Source organism: Dunckerocampus dactyliophorus, chromosome 10, assembly GCF_027744805.1.
Source record: "Dunckerocampus dactyliophorus isolate RoL2022-P2 chromosome 10, RoL_Ddac_1.1, whole genome shotgun sequence".
Lineage (NCBI taxonomy): Eukaryota > Metazoa > Chordata > Actinopteri > Syngnathiformes > Syngnathidae > Dunckerocampus > Dunckerocampus dactyliophorus.
The window spans coordinates 5,060,175-5,080,742 of record NC_072828.1 but is presented as its reverse complement, the minus strand read 5'-3'; the positions used below and the strand labels follow the sequence as shown (position 1 = coordinate 5,080,742).

Here is a 20,568-nt window from a genome sequence, read left to right as displayed (position 1 = left end):
GTTGCATTCTTTCATTTTTCACTATGTGGGCCCTGCTGGAAAAGTGTTTGGACACCCCTGCTTAAACACTATTATGTAGATTAAATGAAGGTGTGGGAGTTTTTTGCATAAATAAAAACAGTGACTCAAACACAAGTAACAAATATTAAGCTATGTCAACATTTGTAATCCAACTGCCATTGCTGCAGTCATATCACTTTCATTTATTAAAACCAGGAAAATGCTTACAAAATAATAGCGGTACATACAGTAAGGTGCGATGTTTTTGTCATTCCACCCCCCCGACTAGTGGTACCATCCTAAGCCAGTGATGTTTATTTAACCAGTACAAATGTTTGTTTTTTTTCCAGCCTGCTGAAATACTGAAAGTATCACCAATTTACAACAGAACGCATTGGTAACACTGGAATGCTGTGAAAGGTCGGAGTTATTGCTTAGGCTCTTTAATCGACAACAGACCGGACTGATGATCAACCAAGTCTACATAAAATGTGCTGCAAAAGCCAATTATTAACCTGTCTTTCATAAGCGGGACAAAAGGAGGACACTGTCAGATTGAAGCTACATCATTGCAACAAGGTGAGGTTATTTCAGCATGGCTAAATGCAAACAAAGGCAAATAAGTCATCTCCTGACAGAATGAAAGTCTCACTGCAAATCTCTTAACTCAAGATATGCTTTGTATAACAGCATTGAGCAGTATATACTACAGTATGTACACATTAAACAATTCCTACTTAAGGCTGCCTGCTGGACAATTCCAACTTATTCAAAAGGCTTTTTTTTTTTTTTTAAAGGAAACTCACCACAGGCAAAGTAATACAAACCCTGTGAAGCCACAGTGCCTTCAAATGTCCAGTTGGGGTGGGGCCCGGGGGTAAAAGTGATATTGTAAACATTTTCCTCATGACTTGATGGTGTCAAGGGCTAACCCTCACTCTCCTGGTGTTTTTTTTTTTTTTTTTTTTTTTGCTTGTAATCTACAGGAACCAAAAGGAACTGGACTAATTCTGCAGTCTATAATTGCTTACAGTGGATGCTTACATCCCATCCACGCCGCTTAAATAAAAAGATGAAAACGTGACAGGAGTGAAACACTGTTAAACATGAAACCCTTTTAAAACTGGTCAGTTGGTACACCACGTTAAGGCCAGAGGGGAGCATCCAAAGTGGAATTATACTGTCATGTTTTCTGTTTTCATCATTAACCAAGAAAAACAAAATATAGGATATCCAATATATATATATATATATTTATATATTACAGATTTCATAACTTAGCGTAAGAGGGCCGTGGCATGTCCATGGGAGTCTGTCACACGGCCCCTTCCACTGTTTGTGCAGTCAGCAGTGTGGCGCCCAAGCCCGTAACACCGCACCGCGTCAGTTTGGAGAAGATTCCAGCTGTATGTGTTGGGAATGCCGGGCCGTGCGTCCGTGTTCCTTTTTAGGAGCTCTCCAGTGCATCCAGGACTTTCATGATCTGCTGCTTGATCACCTTGGTGGCGTCCCCCGCGTTGGGTATCAAATACCTGCGAGGAGGGAACACGGTTCGTTGTATGTTCAGTGTCCAATGTTGCAGCAATGCTGTAGTGAGCATACACCACACCTGACCACGAGATTGAACCACAGTAGTGGAGTATACTTTATGTCGCATTGGTCAAGAAATGCATCATCGAGAAGAAAATAAGTTGCATTTAGCTGTATTTGTGATGGCGACATCTTTTTTTTTTTTTTTGGTGTAGAGTGTCATGCCACTGCTCCTAACATGAAATTGAAAAGAGACGATGACGAAGCCAGAGCGAAGGGGAAATGTGTCCAAATGTTTTTCCAGCGAGGACCACACAATGAAAAAAAAATCAAAGGATGCAACTTTGCCCCTTTATTTTGTAAAGATATGCTAAGAAGTGATATGTTTCAAGAAAAACTGCATATCAGCCTTGTAATATAGGCAAAAAAATCCTATTATTAGTATCATCTTTACTCTTTTTTTCTCCCCATTTTTGCTGTTTTTATTTTACAAAAATTTCAACTTTCTTCAATAATCTTTGTCAATTTTCTTTTTGTAACATTATTACTTCATTCCCATAATTTTGACTTTATGCCCCATATTATTTTCCTTTTCCTTATTTTCCCCAACCTAATTTTTCCAAAAATTACAACTTTGTTTGTTTGTCGTAATATTAGGACTTTTAAAATGACATTTTAATATTATGATGTTACTATTGTAAAATCACTGCTGATTTTTCAATTTTTTTAAATGTATTTATTTTTTAAGTTTTCTTGTTCAATTTTATTTTTATATTATGCAGCGGGCAGCACTGTGGACACCCCTGATATAAGGTATTCCGTACAGTAGATGGCATCGTAACCTGGTTGCACATTAGAATGCATCTATTTATCAATATAGTGACATATCAGACGTGCAGCGGGCGCTGACATGCGGCCCAGGAAAAATCACAAATGCTTTGAATTGCTCATGCATGTTACAAGGCGCACGTACGGGCTTCTGCCAATGCAGGAAATTAAACCAAAAAAATGAGGATGGTCTTCTAGTGCAGACCTGCTGAACAGTTACAAGTGGAACCGTACCGTTCCACCGCTGAGATCTCCACTCCGGCCGAGTTGTTGCTTCCAAACTTGAAGGTGATGAGCTCTGGGTGCTTCTTTTTGGATGTGATCTTCACCACGGTGCTCAGCGCTTGCCTGGACTGGATGTAAGCCAAGCCTTTCCTGGCGGCGATCTCCCGCAGGCAGTACATGTGAGTTGCCGTGATGAGCAAGTGGCTGGAATTCAAAAGAACAGTGAGTCCCGATAATTATCGTGCACCCCTACTTAAAATGCATGTCTTTCATTGGCAGACCTGGGGAACATGTGACCGGTTTCTTTGACCTCGTTGCACGGGATGTGATGCTTCACGTCTGGTTTGTTGATCCACGTCTGGATGTTGACAATCTCCTTCCTGTCGTCATCCGACATGGACGAGCTGTCAATCTCATCTGTAGGAAAAGCAGAATCTCCCGTCATCAAACACTCATCCAAACGTGCAGAGTGGCTCTGAAAGAGGGCTTCTTCACCTGTGTCGTACTCTTCTTCATCGCCGATACTGAAAACGGGCTTCACCCCCCGGTAAGGTTTGCCCACTCGGTCGCTGCTGCTGACATGTCTGCAAGGCAAAAGACAACATCAGCGGGCGGAAGCCAACATAAGCGTTTGCTATTTCATGCACACAGCAAACCGACTGCAATGGCTGATGAAGACCTCAGAGCTGGAGGAACAAATGAAAAGCTCGACGTGAAAAGCCCTCAGCTTAACACAGAGGTTCAATGACTTAGTTGGGTTTTTTTGTGAGGAAAACCTGGTGTTTTTCTCTGAAAATAGGCTTTTTTCCTGCAGAAAACACACCTCATTCACCCCAAGTTGGTAATCATTTCTATACACATGATAACACAGCATAACATGCACAGCGTAATAATGGCTAGAGCAGGGGTTCCCATTACGTCCATCGCGAGCTACCCGTCTATCACGAAGGTAGTGTTGGTCCATCACATAAACGTCACTTTGTAGATGTCATATGTCATCAGTCTGCTGACATTAAGCTCCCCACCTGATTCATGGCTAACAAAGTGGTGAACAGATGTGTCAAGCTACACACAGAGATGCAACTTTGGTCTTTATTATTCCAATTAGGGATAAAGTAACTCAGCGGTAGGATGCGTATATCTATCACAAAAGTTAGCCGTTTTGTTTTCTACACTTACACACTTTTCTACACTTCCGCCTGTTAAACTTTTATTTCATGATGCATTGGAAAATGTTCCCATTGCTGAAACCTTTTTAATGTTGCCTTCACTTTGGCTGCATTGTCTTTTGCATAATCAATTGCATTTCTTGTATATCTGTAATGTTTGATAGCAAATGCTAACCGCATGTAAGACATGAAGTGTGTGTCTAATGAACACTATTTAGCTATTATGACTGACATACTGTATTACTGCTACTCAGGTTATGTACAGTACATAACTACTGATAAATTATGTGTAATCATCTTGATTGCCATATTGAATTGAACTGTGAATTATTGAATGATAAAGCTCAGGGGAAGTTATGACAGTCCGTTAACATCATAGGCAGGAGAAAAAAAAGGAGCGATTGATTTGCTCACCTGGACAGTACGGTAGTGGCAGTTTTAAAAAGAAATGATTGGTTATTGGAGCTATTTCTAATGTATGGGATTTCTCATGTATGTGTCAAATTAATGGTTATAATTTTAATATCGGTCCGATAATTATCGCGCACCGCTAGTTTGTGGTCATTTCGCAAGGATCTGCAGTATTAGTATTAATAGTCGGGATGAGCAGAAGAATAGACTATGAATCATTTGGTTGATGATGGGAACTGATTGTGGAATACTGTCATTTCTTGTGTGGAAATTGACACAAAATGTGCATTACTTGGCTGCAACCAGCAGAGGTACTGCTGATTAGGTCCCCTCTGGGCCCACTTTATCCCAACTCCAGTTGAACTGTGTTATTCCACTGCCAAACCTTTCAAGTTCCAAGAGTCCACAGTTTACATCAATGCTACGGCAATACCGGAGGAAGTATTTGAGCAACTGTTGGTGAAATAACCCAACATCAAACTGGGCTGAAAAAGTTAGGAAGGTGATGTAGAGCAACAAAGATGAAATGGAAGGACAGGCTGTTTACTGTGATGTGCTTGGCCAAGCAAACGGTCAATCTCTTTCTTCTACATGTCAGACAACTGAACTAGAAAAAAGGCAACGGTAGAAAGGCCTGTGAGGATGAATCAATGGCGCCCTTCACAAGCCTACCAGCGACTTGAGCACAATGTTGTGGTGTTAGTGAAAGCATGACTAGTGTGTGTGCGTGCGTGCGTGTGTGAGAGAGGGTTATTCGAGGCATGGATGCTACTACAGAAGGGCATGCGTTAATGTGACAGCAGAACAGCCATGTTGGCATGCTATTGCTAACAAACCAGGTAGCCAGCGCTTACCTATCAGGAATCACCTTGTCTGGCCAGGGCAGATTGAAAGATATTCTACAAGGTACAAGGTACGGTGAATATATAAAGTGTTGCCGAGGGAAAATAGAAAATATGTAACTTTACAGATTGAGGAATGTAGTTGGCACTAACACTGAGGCAAGGGTGTCCAAATTTTATAGTGAAAAGTATACAACTTGGCTACTTTCAAGAAAACTGCATGTAAGCTTAGTGATACAGGGGAGAAAGATTATCATTAGCATGACCTTTACCCCCACCCCCACCCCACCCCCCCCAATTTGGCTGTTGTGCTTTTTTTTCTTCTCCAAATTATTGAACTTTCTTAATATAATAATAATAATAATAGAATAATAACAATAATACCATAACTTCCCCCCAACCTAATTTTCCAAAAATGACAACTTTATTTAGTTTTTTCTCATAATATTACAGTGTTAAAAAATATTTATAATATTATGTCAGCTCTTTGCTACTAAAATGATATTATCCATCCACCCATTTTCTGTACCGTTTGTCCTCACTGGGTTCACGAGTAAGCTGGAGCCTATCCCAGCTGTCTTTTCGGGCGAGAGGCGAGGTACACCCTGGACTGGTCAAAATGACGTTATTTCGTCTCTAAATATTTTGACTTTATCTTCATAAAATTACAGATGTTTTTCCCCATTTCTGCATTCTTAATTTTAATTGACTATTCCAACTTTGGTCTTGTAATTTCTTCTTGTAATCATGCCTTTATTTCCATAATATTTTGGCTTTATTTTCATAACATAACTTTCTGTGCAACCTAATTTGAACTTTATTTGTTGTTCTGTCTTCTATAATATTACACCTTTAAAAAAACATTTCTCTTTAATATTTCAACTTTATGCTACAAAAATGACTACTACGCTACAAAAAAATGTTAATCACTTAAAATTAAAATTAGATAACTTTGTTCTGTAAATATTTTGATTTTACTCCCTTTGACTTCTCTTTTTACAGTTTTTTTTTAAGTTTTCTTGTTAAATTATATTTTTACAATGTGCCACGGGCCAATTAAAAATATTTAAATTTTCTTCAAAAATAATCTTCGTCAATATATTATACAGTAGTACCTCGCATAACGTAAACCTCCTTTTACGTAAATTCCACTGAAAATAAAGAATTTATGTAAAGTTTTTGCATCGTATTACGGAAGAAATTCCATATAACGTAAAGCGTCAAGTCGGTGCAAGCGACAGAGAGACAAACAGACTACACTTGGTGATGCCTTCTGACGCATCACGCTCTCATCTCATTGGCTAATTATCCAGCGCGTCCGTGTGTTTGTGTGAGAGACATGCTGCTCCCTTCAACTCTCTTCCTCATCGTAGTCGCCCTTAAGCTAGTTTGCACGCATTGAAATCTCTTCTTAATTTTTTTACTTTTCTTTGTGTTAAAATGACCGTAGTCATGGGCCCTAAACCAAGTGTAAGGGAGAAGAAAAAAAGCGAAAAGATGTCGATAGAAACCAAGCAGGAAATTATACTCCTGCCTCCACTTGCGCTCCTGATCAAGACATCTCGTGAACGGTAAGATTGTTTTTGTTTTTTAGTTTTATTCATTTACAGTAATCTTATTTATTACCTTATTTTATATTGGAATGTTACTCTACTATGTTTATGCTAACGTTTTGTAATATTTTCCCACCATATTTGGTGGACTTTGAATACTTTGAAGGGCCAAAGGGGTGAGTTTGGGAAGATCTTGGAACGGATTAGGCTATTTACATGTATTTTACACTTCGTATAACATACACAACCCTATAACAACACTTGCTGTAACAGGTGAATTTCCCTGCTGTGGGATTAATAAAGTACTACTACTACTACTACTACTACTACTAACATAAAGGTTCTCGGAACGGATTATTTACGTTGTAGGGGCATCTACTGTATTATAAATATTATGACTTTATTTCCATAATATTTAATATTCCCCTATTATATCTTTCTCCCTAATTTTCCAAAATAGTGACTGAAAGGACAAAATCGCCGGTACAAGCCGTCAAAAGAAGTTTTCTACGTAGGGTGGCTGTACTCTCCCTTAGAGATAAGGCAAGAAGCACTGTCATCCGGGAGAAACTCAGAGTAGAAGCGCTGCTCCTCCGCATTGAGAGGAGCCCCAGGAGGTGGCTATTTTGACTTTATTCTTATAAAATTACTGCCAAGTTTTCTTGTTAAATTATATTTTTAGAATGTTTTTTCTGGCCCACTGCACAAACAGCCACGGACCGCAAATGGGGCCCCGTGCTGCACTTTGGACACCCCTGTTGTAACAAAACATTCTATCCACTTTGAAGGCAACATTCTCACCTGTCTACAGGGGTGGACGTGTTCTCAATGAAGCTGATCATCTTCTCTTTCACGTTCACCGACTTGGACTTGAGAGCGAAGGTCATCTTGTTGACCAAAGACTTGACACCTTTGGTGTCGCTCAGAGAGTCTCCCTGGATTGGACAGAGTGACAGAGTGGACACGTCACCTTCCTCCATTTCAGTTATGAAAAGTCTACAAAAACGTACGTCTGCCGAGCTGAGGCTGCTGTGAGAACCCGACGTGCTGACAATCCAGTGGATGTAGGACGAGTCCAAGCCTTCCACGTTCATGTCCACCAGGTGCTGCTGCAGGGCTGGAGGGACCAAACACAAGCATCAACAAATCAGGATGCTATATCACATCCAAACTTTCAAAGACTTTTTTCTTTATGCATTTTAGCCTCGTGTCCACAAACTGTTTTAGGTCATAAATGATGGACTTTGCTTTCAGATTTGTGCCTTTTGTCATCACTGTTGTTATTGTGCCTCTTCTGCAACCATCTTTCTTTAGGTTTCTAATAGGCCAAAATGGCATCAAAGTGTTAGGATCTACACAGAAGCGCCAAAAATCCAAACCAACAAGAGGTCATCAAATCAAACACCTCCCTCACTCACGGTGCAACAAACACAAACAAGTAACACGTGCAACATACAATGCAACAGCACCACACAGACTTTGCGGGCATCAAAATGAATGTTTCTAGACAAATAACAAAACAATATTATTTCATACTCATTTATAACCCGTTCTCAGCCTGTTTTTGTGTAATTTGCCATTTTATGCAAATTGACAGCTCCATACGTCCATTTTCTATATAGACTCTCTTCAGGGTGTGTAAGCGTGAACATTGTTACTCACCCATGAATCCCCCTTTGGCGATGCTGACGTACTCTTTGTTTTTCTGCAACACAAATCCTTTATTGAGCAAAGTGCAGCATGGACGTGGATTTCACACCCCTTTTGTGAGTCTCTCACCTGCAGGAAGTGGGCCAGCACCATGTTCATGTACATGTCCTCTTCCTCTCGGCCGCTTCCCATGAAGCATAGGTGCTCTCCGCTGGCGATGGAGCCCGACTCCAGAGACTGCTTCTGGGTCTCCAGGAGGGACTTCACCGAAAGGGCGAACTCTGACGGGTTCTGTAGCATCTGTAAAGACTTATGAATGTTACACGGCTCTCACATTCATCAGGAGAGAACACTCACAAGTGGGGATGTCCCCATCCAATATTGATATGGGATATATCAGGCCGATATGAGCAAAACAAAAAAACAATATCAGCCTGCACTTCAAATCTCTAATACTGGCACTCCGCCCCACCACGTCTACCCAGTAGCGACCAGACAGGGCCCATGTGATCACAACAACAGTGTTTGCTTGCATGTTAAGAAAGTTACAAAAATTACAATGTGTTTTGTTTATCATAATATTGTGACTTAACAAAAACATTATTTAATATTTAATCTTTATTGGATTGGATTGAAAATGACATTATTTTTCCCTAAATTCTTGCTGTTTTAAAAAAATTTTTTAGTTTAGTTTAGTAATTATATTTTTAGAATGTGCCACAGGCCAATTAAAAAAAAATTAAAAAAACAGCCAGGGCCGCAAATGGGCAGCAGGCCACACTTTGGACACCCCTGTCTTATTGGGACACCCCTACTCACAAGGTCAGAATCCAGATGGAAGGCTGTGGACAGATGCCCGGCGTTGTACTGCTCAGCCGGCCTGCAATCCACCACAAAGAAGCGCACCCCATCCTGAGGAGACAAGTCTGATATAAGCACACGTGAGCTCCTGCTGCTTATGCGTGTAGAACCTCAAAGAGTTCCAAGCTTGGTGACCTGCTGCAGCTGGTTGGCCTGCAGGATTTCAGGGACAGACACGGGGAGGCACAACGCCTGACTCAAGTCGATGTCCTCCTCTTTCAGAGCCACCAGGCTGCTACCAAACAGGTTCTGGTTCATCTGGAAAGACAGAAAAAGTATCACTCAGCATCAAGGCTTGCCAGCGAGCAAGCATGGGCAGTAAATCTATAAGAAGAGGAGCCCAACCTTCCTGAGCGACAAAGGGGTTTTACTCTGGTAGTACTGTGCCAGAGAAAATAGATCCTCGATGTCTTCAGCCTCCAGCAGGGATGGAGATTCTTCCAGCATTTCTATGAGAGACAATGCGGTGCTTTCACATGACACCCAGTCAAGACATACAGGTGGTCCTTGGGCTACCACTGAGTTCCGTTCCTTGTGCAAGTCCGATCTTATACCTAAATCAGTTTCCCATGTATTCATGGCCCACCACAGTTACATTTGGACTGCCACAAAAAAACTGCCTTGCTTGTCTCTTCTCTATGAGCTTATGATGATGTTTATTTACACTTCCATGCTGATGGCTTTCCTTTTCTTTGGGGCACTGCCGCTTGGGAGACATAGTGAAGCGTAAAACGCAGAATGTATTCTTCCACCTGGCACGTGCTGCAATTACTGATCCAGCGAGTCTCGTGTTTAGGAACCAAAACCGGGAAACAGAACCACCGGGGTTTACTGAACTAGCGTGAAGACAACTTACTGATGATGTCCTCTTTGTTGTCTCCTTCTCTCGCAAGGACAGCCTCTCTAAGGGAAGAAAATCAACAAAGATTACATTTAGTAGTGATGGGTCCAGCGACACAGATGCGCCGATGCGTGCGCCAAGCTCCCAGGGCAAACCCTGTGTCGGTGCGCATACCGCTTTAAGATAGTCACGTGACCAATGCCGGAACTGTGTCGACACGGCAGTCGCGTGCCAAACTGTGTTTATAAGGAAGCGCATCTGTCAATAGGATGGAAGCGTAAAACGAGCATCGAGTTATTGACGCGTTCTTTGCTTGGCGAATATTGCGGTCGGTTATATCGATCTCCTCATTTTACCCACTTCTTGTCATATTTTCCAAATATTCTGTTCTAGTGAAATTATTTTCAAAATAACTCTTAGTTTATTATTCATATTATTTTTTTGCAGGTAAAATGTCGCATTTGTGCGGCAGTTTCTATGCACACCAGCATCTTCTGTGCCTTGCGAACGCATATTCTCCAAAGCAGGAGAAACTGCGTCAAAGAAACGAAATAGACTGAATTACAAAACACTGGAGAAGCTCATTCTTTTGAATAAAAATCTTTCAACAATGAGTCAATTGTCATTGTCATTCACAGCACTTTCACTGAGGTTTTGACATTATGACAAATGTTCACTTAATTTATCAAATGTGTCTCAAATATCAAAGAGGATTTTTAATTAAATTACATATATGAAACAAGAAAATGTGAATGCAAATACGTAAATGACGCTATTGGATACAATAGGTCATCAAATCAGTGTCAGTTGAGTCTGTCGACTATGTTTTCTGCAGGGATTTTTTAAGTCCACCAGGTGTCAGTATTCAGCAACACAGTGTCAACACAGTGTCAACACAGTGTCAATAGAGTGTGTCACTGTGATGCCTCATCCACCCATCACTAACATTTAGTATATTACATTATGTTTATATTCATTATTCAAATGAATTATTACGATTAATTATATTAATATACATACAATTAAAACAGTTATTATAATGTACAATAATTATAGACTAGAATATAACAATTTAATATCATGAAATAAATTCAAATAAATAAACAACCACAATTATATTTAAAACTAACATAAATTCAAATAAAAAATAAAATAATATAATAAAAAATTTAATATAATATCATATAATAATATTGTGGTGGCCGCTTCGTCCCACGGTCTCTTTGACCCCAACCAATAATGTATACACCAGCATGTCACAACAGCAGTGACTCGAGGATTCAAACCGGGAACCTCCTGAGCCATGCTGCTCAGATATAACATAACAAATAAGGATTTTCTATGGCAGGAAAGAGTTGGGCCTCCGGAAAACCTACTTGGCATTGACGAGGATGACTAGCATGAGGAAGAAGACAAGGAAAGGGTCAGCCTGCTGGAGGTAGGAGTCCCACAGCGCCTGGGTGACCTCGGGTGTGCAGTGGCTGGAGAACAGGCTGCCCAGCTGTGAAGGAAAGCGGAGTCATGATCGTTCATAACCAGAGTGTGCCGGAGAGACGCAGGAATTCCAGGAATTCAAACACACCCAATTGATGGCGTACGAGTCAGGCGTGATCTTTTTGGTATCCAAAAAGGAGCAGAGTTCTGGCTCGTGATACTGCAGAAGTAGTCTGTACAGGTGGAAAGGGTGGCCCTTGGGCACACATTCACTAGAAAAAAAGTTAGTTGCATGCTAATTTATGTCTGGACGGTGTGAGGAGGCTGATGAGGAGAGCGCTCTGCCTGCTCACCGTGGGATGTGCTTGTTCATGACAGCGTAGAAGCAGTTGTACAGGTCGCTCCGTGGCAGCCGAAGACCCAGCAGCGGCTTGAGGAGGTGTGGCCAGCTCAGCTCCGAGGTGAAGCTGATGTTGCGCGACTTGCAGTAGAACGTGATGACCACCTCCACGTCAGACACCATGTCTGTCCTCTCTGCCTCCGATGCGTCCAGCTGGTCTGAACGTGGGCAGCAAACAAATATAGAAACAAATATTACAATGTCTCCCTTTTCCGCCTTAAATGAAAAGATTGAAAGTTCTTTTATGCAAAAGTGACTTTTTCATTATGTAAAATGTGATAAATATCTCTCATCTCCCTCACATGTTTGCGCCACTTTTGAGAGAAGAGGCGCTCAAACACTCTTTTTTAAATTTTAATTATTTTTATGATTGAACTGTTGTCCCACTGGGGTTCCCAGGGACTTCTTTTTTTGTCCTTTCAGGTAAATTTTTGCTCATAATTTTGGTTGTGTTACTCTGTATGCAATGAGTTTCCCCAAGAAGGCTTCTTTCATGAAAAATCATCAAATTTAAATTTGTTCATAGGTCAACCAGAAAACGGGGTCAAATTTTTAACATAAAAATGACAAATTGGATTTTTCAACAAAATGAAACCCTGAAATTAGAAAACGCATGATTGTGTAATGCATTGAAAAATTGTGGTTATAATGGAAGTCAACTGGTCTTTTATATCCTTTAGGGACCTCAAAGGGTAGTAAATTCTAAATTTGACATGTCAAAAACAAAAAGGAAAAAATCACCCGAGGGTTAAAACAAATTAAAAGCAGGCTTCGCTACACATCTTCAAACGGCGCTCTGCTTCTGTTGTAGTGAAGAGAGCTGAGTCCGAAGACAAAGCCCTCAATTTACCGGTCGACCTACTGTACTTACGTTCGTACCCTCACCGATGGTCATGAGCTTTGAGTAGTGACCGAAAAGACAAGATCGCGGGTACAAGCGGCTGAAGTGAGTTTTCTCCGCAGGGTGGCTGGGCTCTCCCTTAGAGATAAGGTGAGAAGCACTGTCATCCAGGAGAGACTCGGAGTAGAACCGCTACTCCTCCGCATTGAGAGGAGCCAGATGAGGTGGCTTGGGCATCTGGTCAGGATGCCTCCTGGACGCCTCCCTGGGGAGGTGTTCAGGGCAAGTCCGACCGGTAGAAGGCCTCGGGGAAGACCCAGGACACGTTGGACGGACTATGTCTCCCAACTGGCCTGGGAACGCCTCGAGATCCGCCGGGAGGAGTTGGACGAAGTGGCCGGGGAGAGGGAAGTCTGGGCCTCCCTGCTTAGGCTGCTGCCCCTGCGACTCAATCTGGGATCAGCGGTACAAGATGGATGGAACTTCGTAGCATATGCTTCAAAATATCAAAGTCGCCCTTGCAACCATTCATTTTTCACCATGTGGCCCTCGCTGGAAAACACCTCTGATATAACCGGTCATTAGGGCTGGGCAATATGGACCAAAACTCATATCCCGAAATATTTAGGTTGAATATCGATATGCAACATATATCCCAATATGAGTGAGTTTAGACAAAATCAAAGCCAAATATGCGTGTCAAGTTGTTTTATTAAAATAAATACTTCACAAGAAAGTTTTTTTGGAGTTTTAAATCTTCAAGAAAGATGCACATCTTGCAAAATCTTCAAGTAAAAATAAAGTAGGACATTCTCTTTTTGAAAGAAATATAGAAAAAGTCAAATATAATCTTTTTCATAACAAACTTTTTGCTATGCTCACATCGTCAAATCTTAAAATGTCAGCAACTCAAAAATACTTTACATTCAACAGTAGTATTTTTTAGGTAAACATTTTTAGAAATCACAAGCACATCCTTATTTTGTACCAGGGACACCAACCTGTCAACTGCATCAGGCTTAGCAACTGTCTAACTTCCTTGTACATTTGTGGTAGAGCTTGTCGTGCTAAATAATTTTAACTGCGAAGCTCGCTGGCCATCGCAAGTCCATCGTTTTCAGCAATTTTTTAAAGCCGTTTTTTCCACTCTTGCAACGGGGACCATATCTTTAGCAATGTGATAGGACACCTCTTTGTGATGTGGCAGGAGTTGTGCCGCCAGCACGCAGCTTCACACATTCCTCATATTGAAGTTTGTGCCAAGTTTTAAGGTGGTAAAGAACATTTTTTGTTATGCTCTGAATTCTAAGTACCTCCACATTACTGAGTTACAACGGAGAATTAGGGCACATTCTGACTAATTCTTCCACCACAGCCGCTGTCGCTTCGACTGAGCTGCCGGGCTTCTGCTCCACCCCGGCGCCAGGAGCGCACACACAGTGCAGAGGGATGAGGGAGATACAGTGTGAATCCAGTCTCTCTATGAACGATATGATTGTTTTTGATATCGTGCTTAAAGTAAATGTTGCTATATTAATAATACCAATATATTGCCCAGCCCTATTGGTCATATTTGCATGTAGCATTTTTATGTGGTGTGTGTGTTACATTGTTTTTGTTTTGGCAGGCTTATTGGCGCTTTTGTGGGATGGAAAAAACAGAAATGAACTAAAACCTGTTAGAGACAAACAGCTTAATAGCATTAAAGCTATAGACACACTCCAAACTATACTAAAAGCATATTTAAAGTGCTCATCACGTTCATCTTGTTATTTCTGTCATGAAAAAGAACATTGAAAAGCATCCTTCCTGTGTTGGATGTGTGCTCAAACGTTTAAATATTTATTATTTTTTTAATAGTTTCCGTCACTTCTTCCGTGCTTGGAGGAGGCGAGGCGGGTGACGTCAGATCCGGACAGCCCCGCCCAAAACGTAAGCTCGGCTACAACACATTCTCTGACATTATACTCCACTTCTCTGTGAATTTCTGTTGTTTGTTATATATTTATTTATATTATGCCCGCTTGTGTTGAAGGCTTTTGCTGGAACACTTGAGGATACGTGGTCAGCATTTACACATTTCTAAAAGACACCATTCGCCTCGTCCGATGCATCAACAAACTTGGTGGGACAAATGTTACTGCCCCGCAGATGGAAATAAAAAGTCAAAAACCTACCGACTATTGGACTGTCGGAAGGCGTGCCAAGGTGGCAGTAAGCCAATTTACATTTCTTCTGCTAATATGCTCCATAGTAACCAGCCTAGTGCTGGCCGATAATGCAGTGCTAATTTCTATCTGGCTTGGTCTGACGTGCTAGCTAGACGGCAAAAGGGTCATCTTTGATTGCAGCGTCACTACAAATCTTGGAATTATATTGGTTTTCATGGCAGGGGCTCATTCATGGGGGCTCATTCCATGGCTAAAAAAGCAGTGATGCTGGTCTTTTATTTTGCAGTGTGCATACAGCTGTTAGTGCCACTTCCTGGCAGTCAAAAAAACATACTTGTGGCCATTTTGTGTGTGTGATATATCATGGTTATCACAGCATAATATCAGTGAATGTTATTGTGTTATTGTTGTGAATATGTCACTTTTTTTTTAACTATGAACTATGAAGTCACAGCAAAGCCATGTCACAACCAAGATGGCGTCGGTTCAGAAACCTCCCCTGCGGGTGTGTCAAAATCACCACTTCATTTCGCTCTTATTTCACAGTTGTTTATTTATCTATAACAGCAGTATGACAAAAACGTTTGAGTACTTTCATTTTGTTGTTTTATTCAAACTTTTTTTCGTGTCATGAGCACTTCAAACTGTTCCCATTCCAACGCACTTCCAATACACCACTGTGGGACCTCTGAACCTTATTTAAAATGAGTGAGAAATGCTATAATGGGAGACTTCCCATATATTTGCAATTCCTAACCAGTTAAGGTAACGATAACCCCACACGTCCCATTAGTTGCTCACCAATCAGCTGCTGACTGCGGTTGTGAATGAGCGTCTGTTCAGGTAAATCCAGGATACCATCCCAGGGAGACAGACTGTCTCCTTTGCCGGACACATTCAGAGCGATCTGGCGACACAACATGAGCGATCGCCGAGTGACATCATCGTTCTTTTGCTGCTTATACGCCATGATTGCCTTGCCAGTCTTACCTTCCACATCTTCGCTCTTTGTTGAGCTGAATTCTCCTGTACCTGGATGATGCCTTTCTCCGTCTCCATGTCAGAACCGCCCGAGTCCGGAGCCTCAGCTAGATCCTGGTCCCTGAGAGTATGTATGAGATTTGTCAAAAAGTTACACAAAGAGATACACTCCTGACAATGACACTTGGCCCGGCAATGAGATACTCAAATGATACTGAAGTTTACTCAAAGATGCCTTATCATTTCAATAAGGCCTTTGCGGTTTCATTCTATCGTAGTTTTTCTAAAAATCTATTAATTAATAAATCATGCTATTTTGTGGTTGTCAGTCCAAAAAATATGCATATTTAAGTAAATGTTACATATTTTTTGCCTAAATTAAAAGGAAAATTGCACTTTATTTTGCCCATCATCCACAGTCCTTATGTGAGAGATGAACACATATGTCTCTCTTTTCTGTGCGTTCTAAAAATATAAAAACAAATAAAATGACGCAGCTACGAACGCACGTAATGGGAATCACCTATTCTGCCTATCAAGCCTTCTGAGCCTAAAGCCTTTACATATAATGTGACATGCATATTAACCAAGCTACAGTGACATTGTTATTATTATTATTATTAACATTGTTTTGCTGAAGAACTACTTTACTGGCATACTCACACCTTGCCACACCACACTGGCTAGCCACTAGCCGGCTAGTGACTATAGCTTCACCACAAACTTGCCCGCAGCGCGTCAGCACCGTGCTCACAGTGCCTTGGGCCACTACTGAAAGGTAATGCTACAAATTGGAGCTGCCGCTACTGCTGCTGTGTTTTTGTTTTGGAAAGGTTAAAAGAAGACCCGAACACGTTAAATGAATTTCCAAAGTACCGTTCAATATTAACAAACGGAATATTTTTGTAGTTAGACCACTGAAAACCTGTTTATTACTTTCTAAATACGTGTTTTACCATTATCAGAGCCCTGTAGACATGAAATAACACCCCTATAGTAATTTTTACACTCCTATTATTCTTGGTTTATATCACATTGCGCAGGCTACAATATCACTGTAAGGACATAACAGACGGCCGCTGCAAGCATAGCAAGCTACTGAGCTACTGTAGCTAGTTAGCCTCTCCAATTTACTTCTTTAATTCTAAACTTAAAGTGTTTGGAGTGGTGAAGAAGGACAAAGAAGCCCAAAACTTACCACTTCCACAGGGAATGAGGAGAACCTTTTTCCCCCCCCCACTCGATCTCAACCATGGCATGTTGGCTCTGCTCTGCTAGCTCAGTAGCCAGTCTTCATGCAGTGTGAAAGGTAATGTAATCTAACGTCATGTCTCATAACACTACTGATGTCTAGTGACCAGAATACTACATACAACTTGTCTTTCAATATGTTTTACTAATAATAGGCAATAGTCTACCACAAAACAGTGATCATTTATTAAATTTTTTTTAACGCAATATTGTGAGGGAGCGATATTTCAACCGTGAGACAGTTTACAGTCGTCCCTCATTTATCGTGGTTAATTGGTACCGGACTCAACCGTGATATGTGAATTTCCACAAAGTGGGATTCCCTATAAATAAATCAAATATTCTTGTAGTTATGGCATAGAAAACCTGTTCTCAATCAATCAATATTTACAATCTTGTAAATATGGTTTTTAACACTATTAGGGATCTCAAGACATGAAATTACACTCATATTCACCTTTGCATTTACATTACCCCATATAGTAGAGTGCAATAAAATGCCTGCAATAAAATGCCTTTTCTGGCGATCACGTCTGGTCCTTGTCTCACCACACAGCGACACCTAGTGGCCAATGTACAATACTTCAGTCACAAGTAGAATTGTATTTGTATCATTCAGCCATTTTTATGCGTGAAAATTCTTAATTTAGGCCAACAGTAGCTAAAATTTGCTTAAATAGGCATGTTTTATTTTGTTTTTTATGAATAGGCCGTATTCAACCACAAAATATCGATCATTTATTAATTACTTGGTGAAAACCCGTGATAGAGGGCGTGATGTTGGACTAAGTCTTATACGACAGTAAGGCTTTCAGAAGTCGTTGTAATATGTGTATTGTACACTCATAAATAGGTAGATAGATACTTTATTGATCTCCAAGAGAAATTCAGTCAGTAATATTACTGTAATGTTTGATTGACTTGATCGCAAGGCTGACTTCAACTCTGAATCCCCGACCTCACTTCCTGTCCGTTCCCCGGTCTGCCTAGAGGGCATGAAATAACAAACAGGTCGCAAACAGGTTTTCTATGCTCTACCTACAAAAATATTCAATTTATCAATAAAGAATCCTATTTTGCAAAAATGTACTTATCACGGTCAGGTCTGGAACCAATTACCGCACTTTCACAACCATAAGGCGCACTTACAAGTCTTACACTTTCTCCAAAATGGATGGGGTGCCTTATGTGTGCACCGAGTTTCAAAATCTGTTAATGTTGTGTGACTTTGATGAGCGCTCTGCTCTGCCTGACTGACTGGAAGCATTTCCTGCCGACAGGCTGCTTATATAGACGAAAAAGGGACGTGACTGAGAACAGCAAAGCAAAGGCTGACGTGACTGAGGACAGCATGCGTACGTTAAAGGGGGAAGGGTTGGCGTGAAAGAGGACGCTAAAGGCACGCTCCCCATAGGTAGTACATAGTGTCAGTATGTGCATTGTGCAAAACAACATCGGTTTGGCTAAGGACCCTCGAAAATGCCACCTACAAAGAGACAGGCTTATGAAGCACAGTTAAAACTGGCTATCGGTTAGGGTGAGGAACATGGGAATCGAGCAGCCGCAAGAGAATTCAAGATCAACGAAACGGTGGCATCTATCCATCCGGGCAAGGACTACCGTGGCGCAGCAACTCCTACTGCAGTAAAAAAAAAAAAAATTGCCGATAAACACATGCAGCCCAACCACATCACCAACATGGACGACGTGCCGCTCACTTTCGACATCCCGGTGAACCACAAAGAAGGGGACCAGCACGGTAGCAATACACACAACGGGGCACTTTGACTGTTTGTGCTTGGTTGCCATGGTAATGGACAGAAACTTTTTAAGACGACGACGCATTGCCTAAAGAAAAGTTTCTTAAAGTTACATGTTTGAGCTACATAGTTGTTAGTTATTGTTCTACCGCACAAATAGCGGTAGTGTCTTGTCTGTTTTTGTCTACCTGCTGCGTTGCTGTGCGATGTTTTTAGTTGTACACCATGGCTGCTGTGTTGAGTGATGACCTTCCCCGATTTCCAGTGGGTTTAATAAGCTGTATGAGAGGTCTGTTCTTAATCTGCCCAAAGAAATAAAGCACTATCGCTTCGTCACTGACTCTTGAGCGCCCATATGTTTGCCCATACCTGCGCCCAATAATACGGTGTGCCTTATTCCATCCATCCATTTTCTATACCGCTTCTCCTCTTTCGGGTCGCGGGGGCATGCTGGAGCCTAACCAAGCTGACATCGGGCGACAGGCGGGGTACACCCTGGACTGGTTGCCAGCCAATCGCAGGGCACATACAGTATAGACAAACAACCATTCACACTCACATTCATACCTATGGACAATTTAGAGTCTCCAATTAACCTAACATGCATGTTTTTGGATGTGGGAGGAAACCGGAGTACCTGGAGAAAACCCACGCATGGTGGTCTAGTGGTTAGCATGTTGACCAACACAGTAACAGCCTGGAGATTGGGAAGATCTGGGTTCGATTTTCCCTTGGGCATTTCTGTGTGGAGTTTGCATGTTCTCCCCGTGCGGTGTGCCTTATATATATGTTAATTACAGGAATAGCACCCGCAACTGAGACTGCGCCTTATGGTCGCGAAAATACGGTAACTGCCATTAACAAGTGATTGTTGTGAAATAAAATACTATCTATAACCAAAGACACAAATTCCAATAGAAGAAGGTTCAAAAACCAGGGATTACATCACATGCAACAAAGTGCCCTAATGTGGATCGATTGAAAAAAAAATGAAAAATTTTCATCACATTAAAAAAAACAAAAAAAAACAGCATATGTTCGGGGGAAAACAGGGCATTTGGTCACCCGAAATATGACTTATTTGCGGTGTGTGTCAGGAGTGCAACAGGTGTCAATCAAAATTAATGTCCTCCTCCCCATTAATATCTTTAACACACATTCCAGATTGCAGGAAGAGGATGATGGTAGCAAGCTGTAAGACGATCTTTGCATTTTGATTGATTGATTGATTGATTGCTCACTCTGACGAACAAACAGAGGCCATTGTTAATGCAATACAGTTGGGTCTAATCTCAGCTATCTGGCTGAGTTATAGCCCATTGTTAGCCTGCTAGCTACTAGCTAGCTGGATGGATGGATGGATGGCGAACCGGACCTGAATACATGATTGTGAATACGACGGCACGGAGATATTCCACAATAGCCATTTTATGAACTAGTGTCTGTGTATGGACTCTGTCACGAGTTAACTCATGCAGCCAGTTATCACCAGCTGACTAAGTGGCGACGAGTACAGACAGGAAAACAACATTAATGTGACAGAAATCGAAGCGGATTACCGACACAAACTCATCTTCGGTTTCTCCACATCCGATTTCGTTAAGCGAGGCGGGTAAAAATCATTGTCAGTGCGAGGGAATACAGCGTCGTTGTTACCACAATAGCAAATTGTCTCACCGACTGCCCTGTAGCGTTTCCTCTGCCGCATCCGCCATTATTGTGTTGACGACTGAGACACGTCAAATGCCGTCAACGCGGCACAAGTCTCGCGACAGGTTGTCAAAAGCCAAGGGCGGACTCACGGGCGGGTTCACTCATAG

The 20,568-nt window shown here is 41.5% G+C and overlaps 1 protein-coding gene across 2 annotated transcripts; it reads right to left on the bottom strand.

Moving 5' to 3' along the window:
* Positions 1-151: 151 nt before the first annotated feature.
* Positions 152-20,521, bottom strand: tbc1d23 (TBC1 domain family, member 23). 2 transcript variants are annotated; one of them, XM_054789272.1, is made up of 19 exons: positions 20,426-20,521; positions 15,747-15,858; positions 15,558-15,663; positions 11,698-11,902; positions 11,493-11,616; positions 11,287-11,411; positions 9,926-9,972; positions 9,415-9,518; positions 9,205-9,327; positions 9,028-9,120; positions 8,338-8,508; positions 8,221-8,263; positions 7,569-7,675; positions 7,360-7,493; positions 5,018-5,062; positions 3,079-3,167; positions 2,865-3,000; positions 2,593-2,787; positions 152-1,532 (listed from the first exon to the last, which is right to left on the bottom strand). In XM_054789272.1, exons 1-19 carry the CDS (start codon positions 20,461-20,463, stop codon positions 1,448-1,450), a joined length of 2,082 nt encoding a protein of 693 aa, XP_054645247.1. In that variant the 5' UTR covers positions 20,464-20,521; the 3' UTR covers positions 152-1,447. The 2 variants fall into 2 exon arrangements, with proteins under 2 accessions (XP_054645247.1, XP_054645248.1); XM_054789273.1 differs by lacking the exon at positions 5,018-5,062 and having other exon boundaries at positions 20,426-20,520.
* Positions 20,522-20,568: the final 47 nt, after the last annotated feature.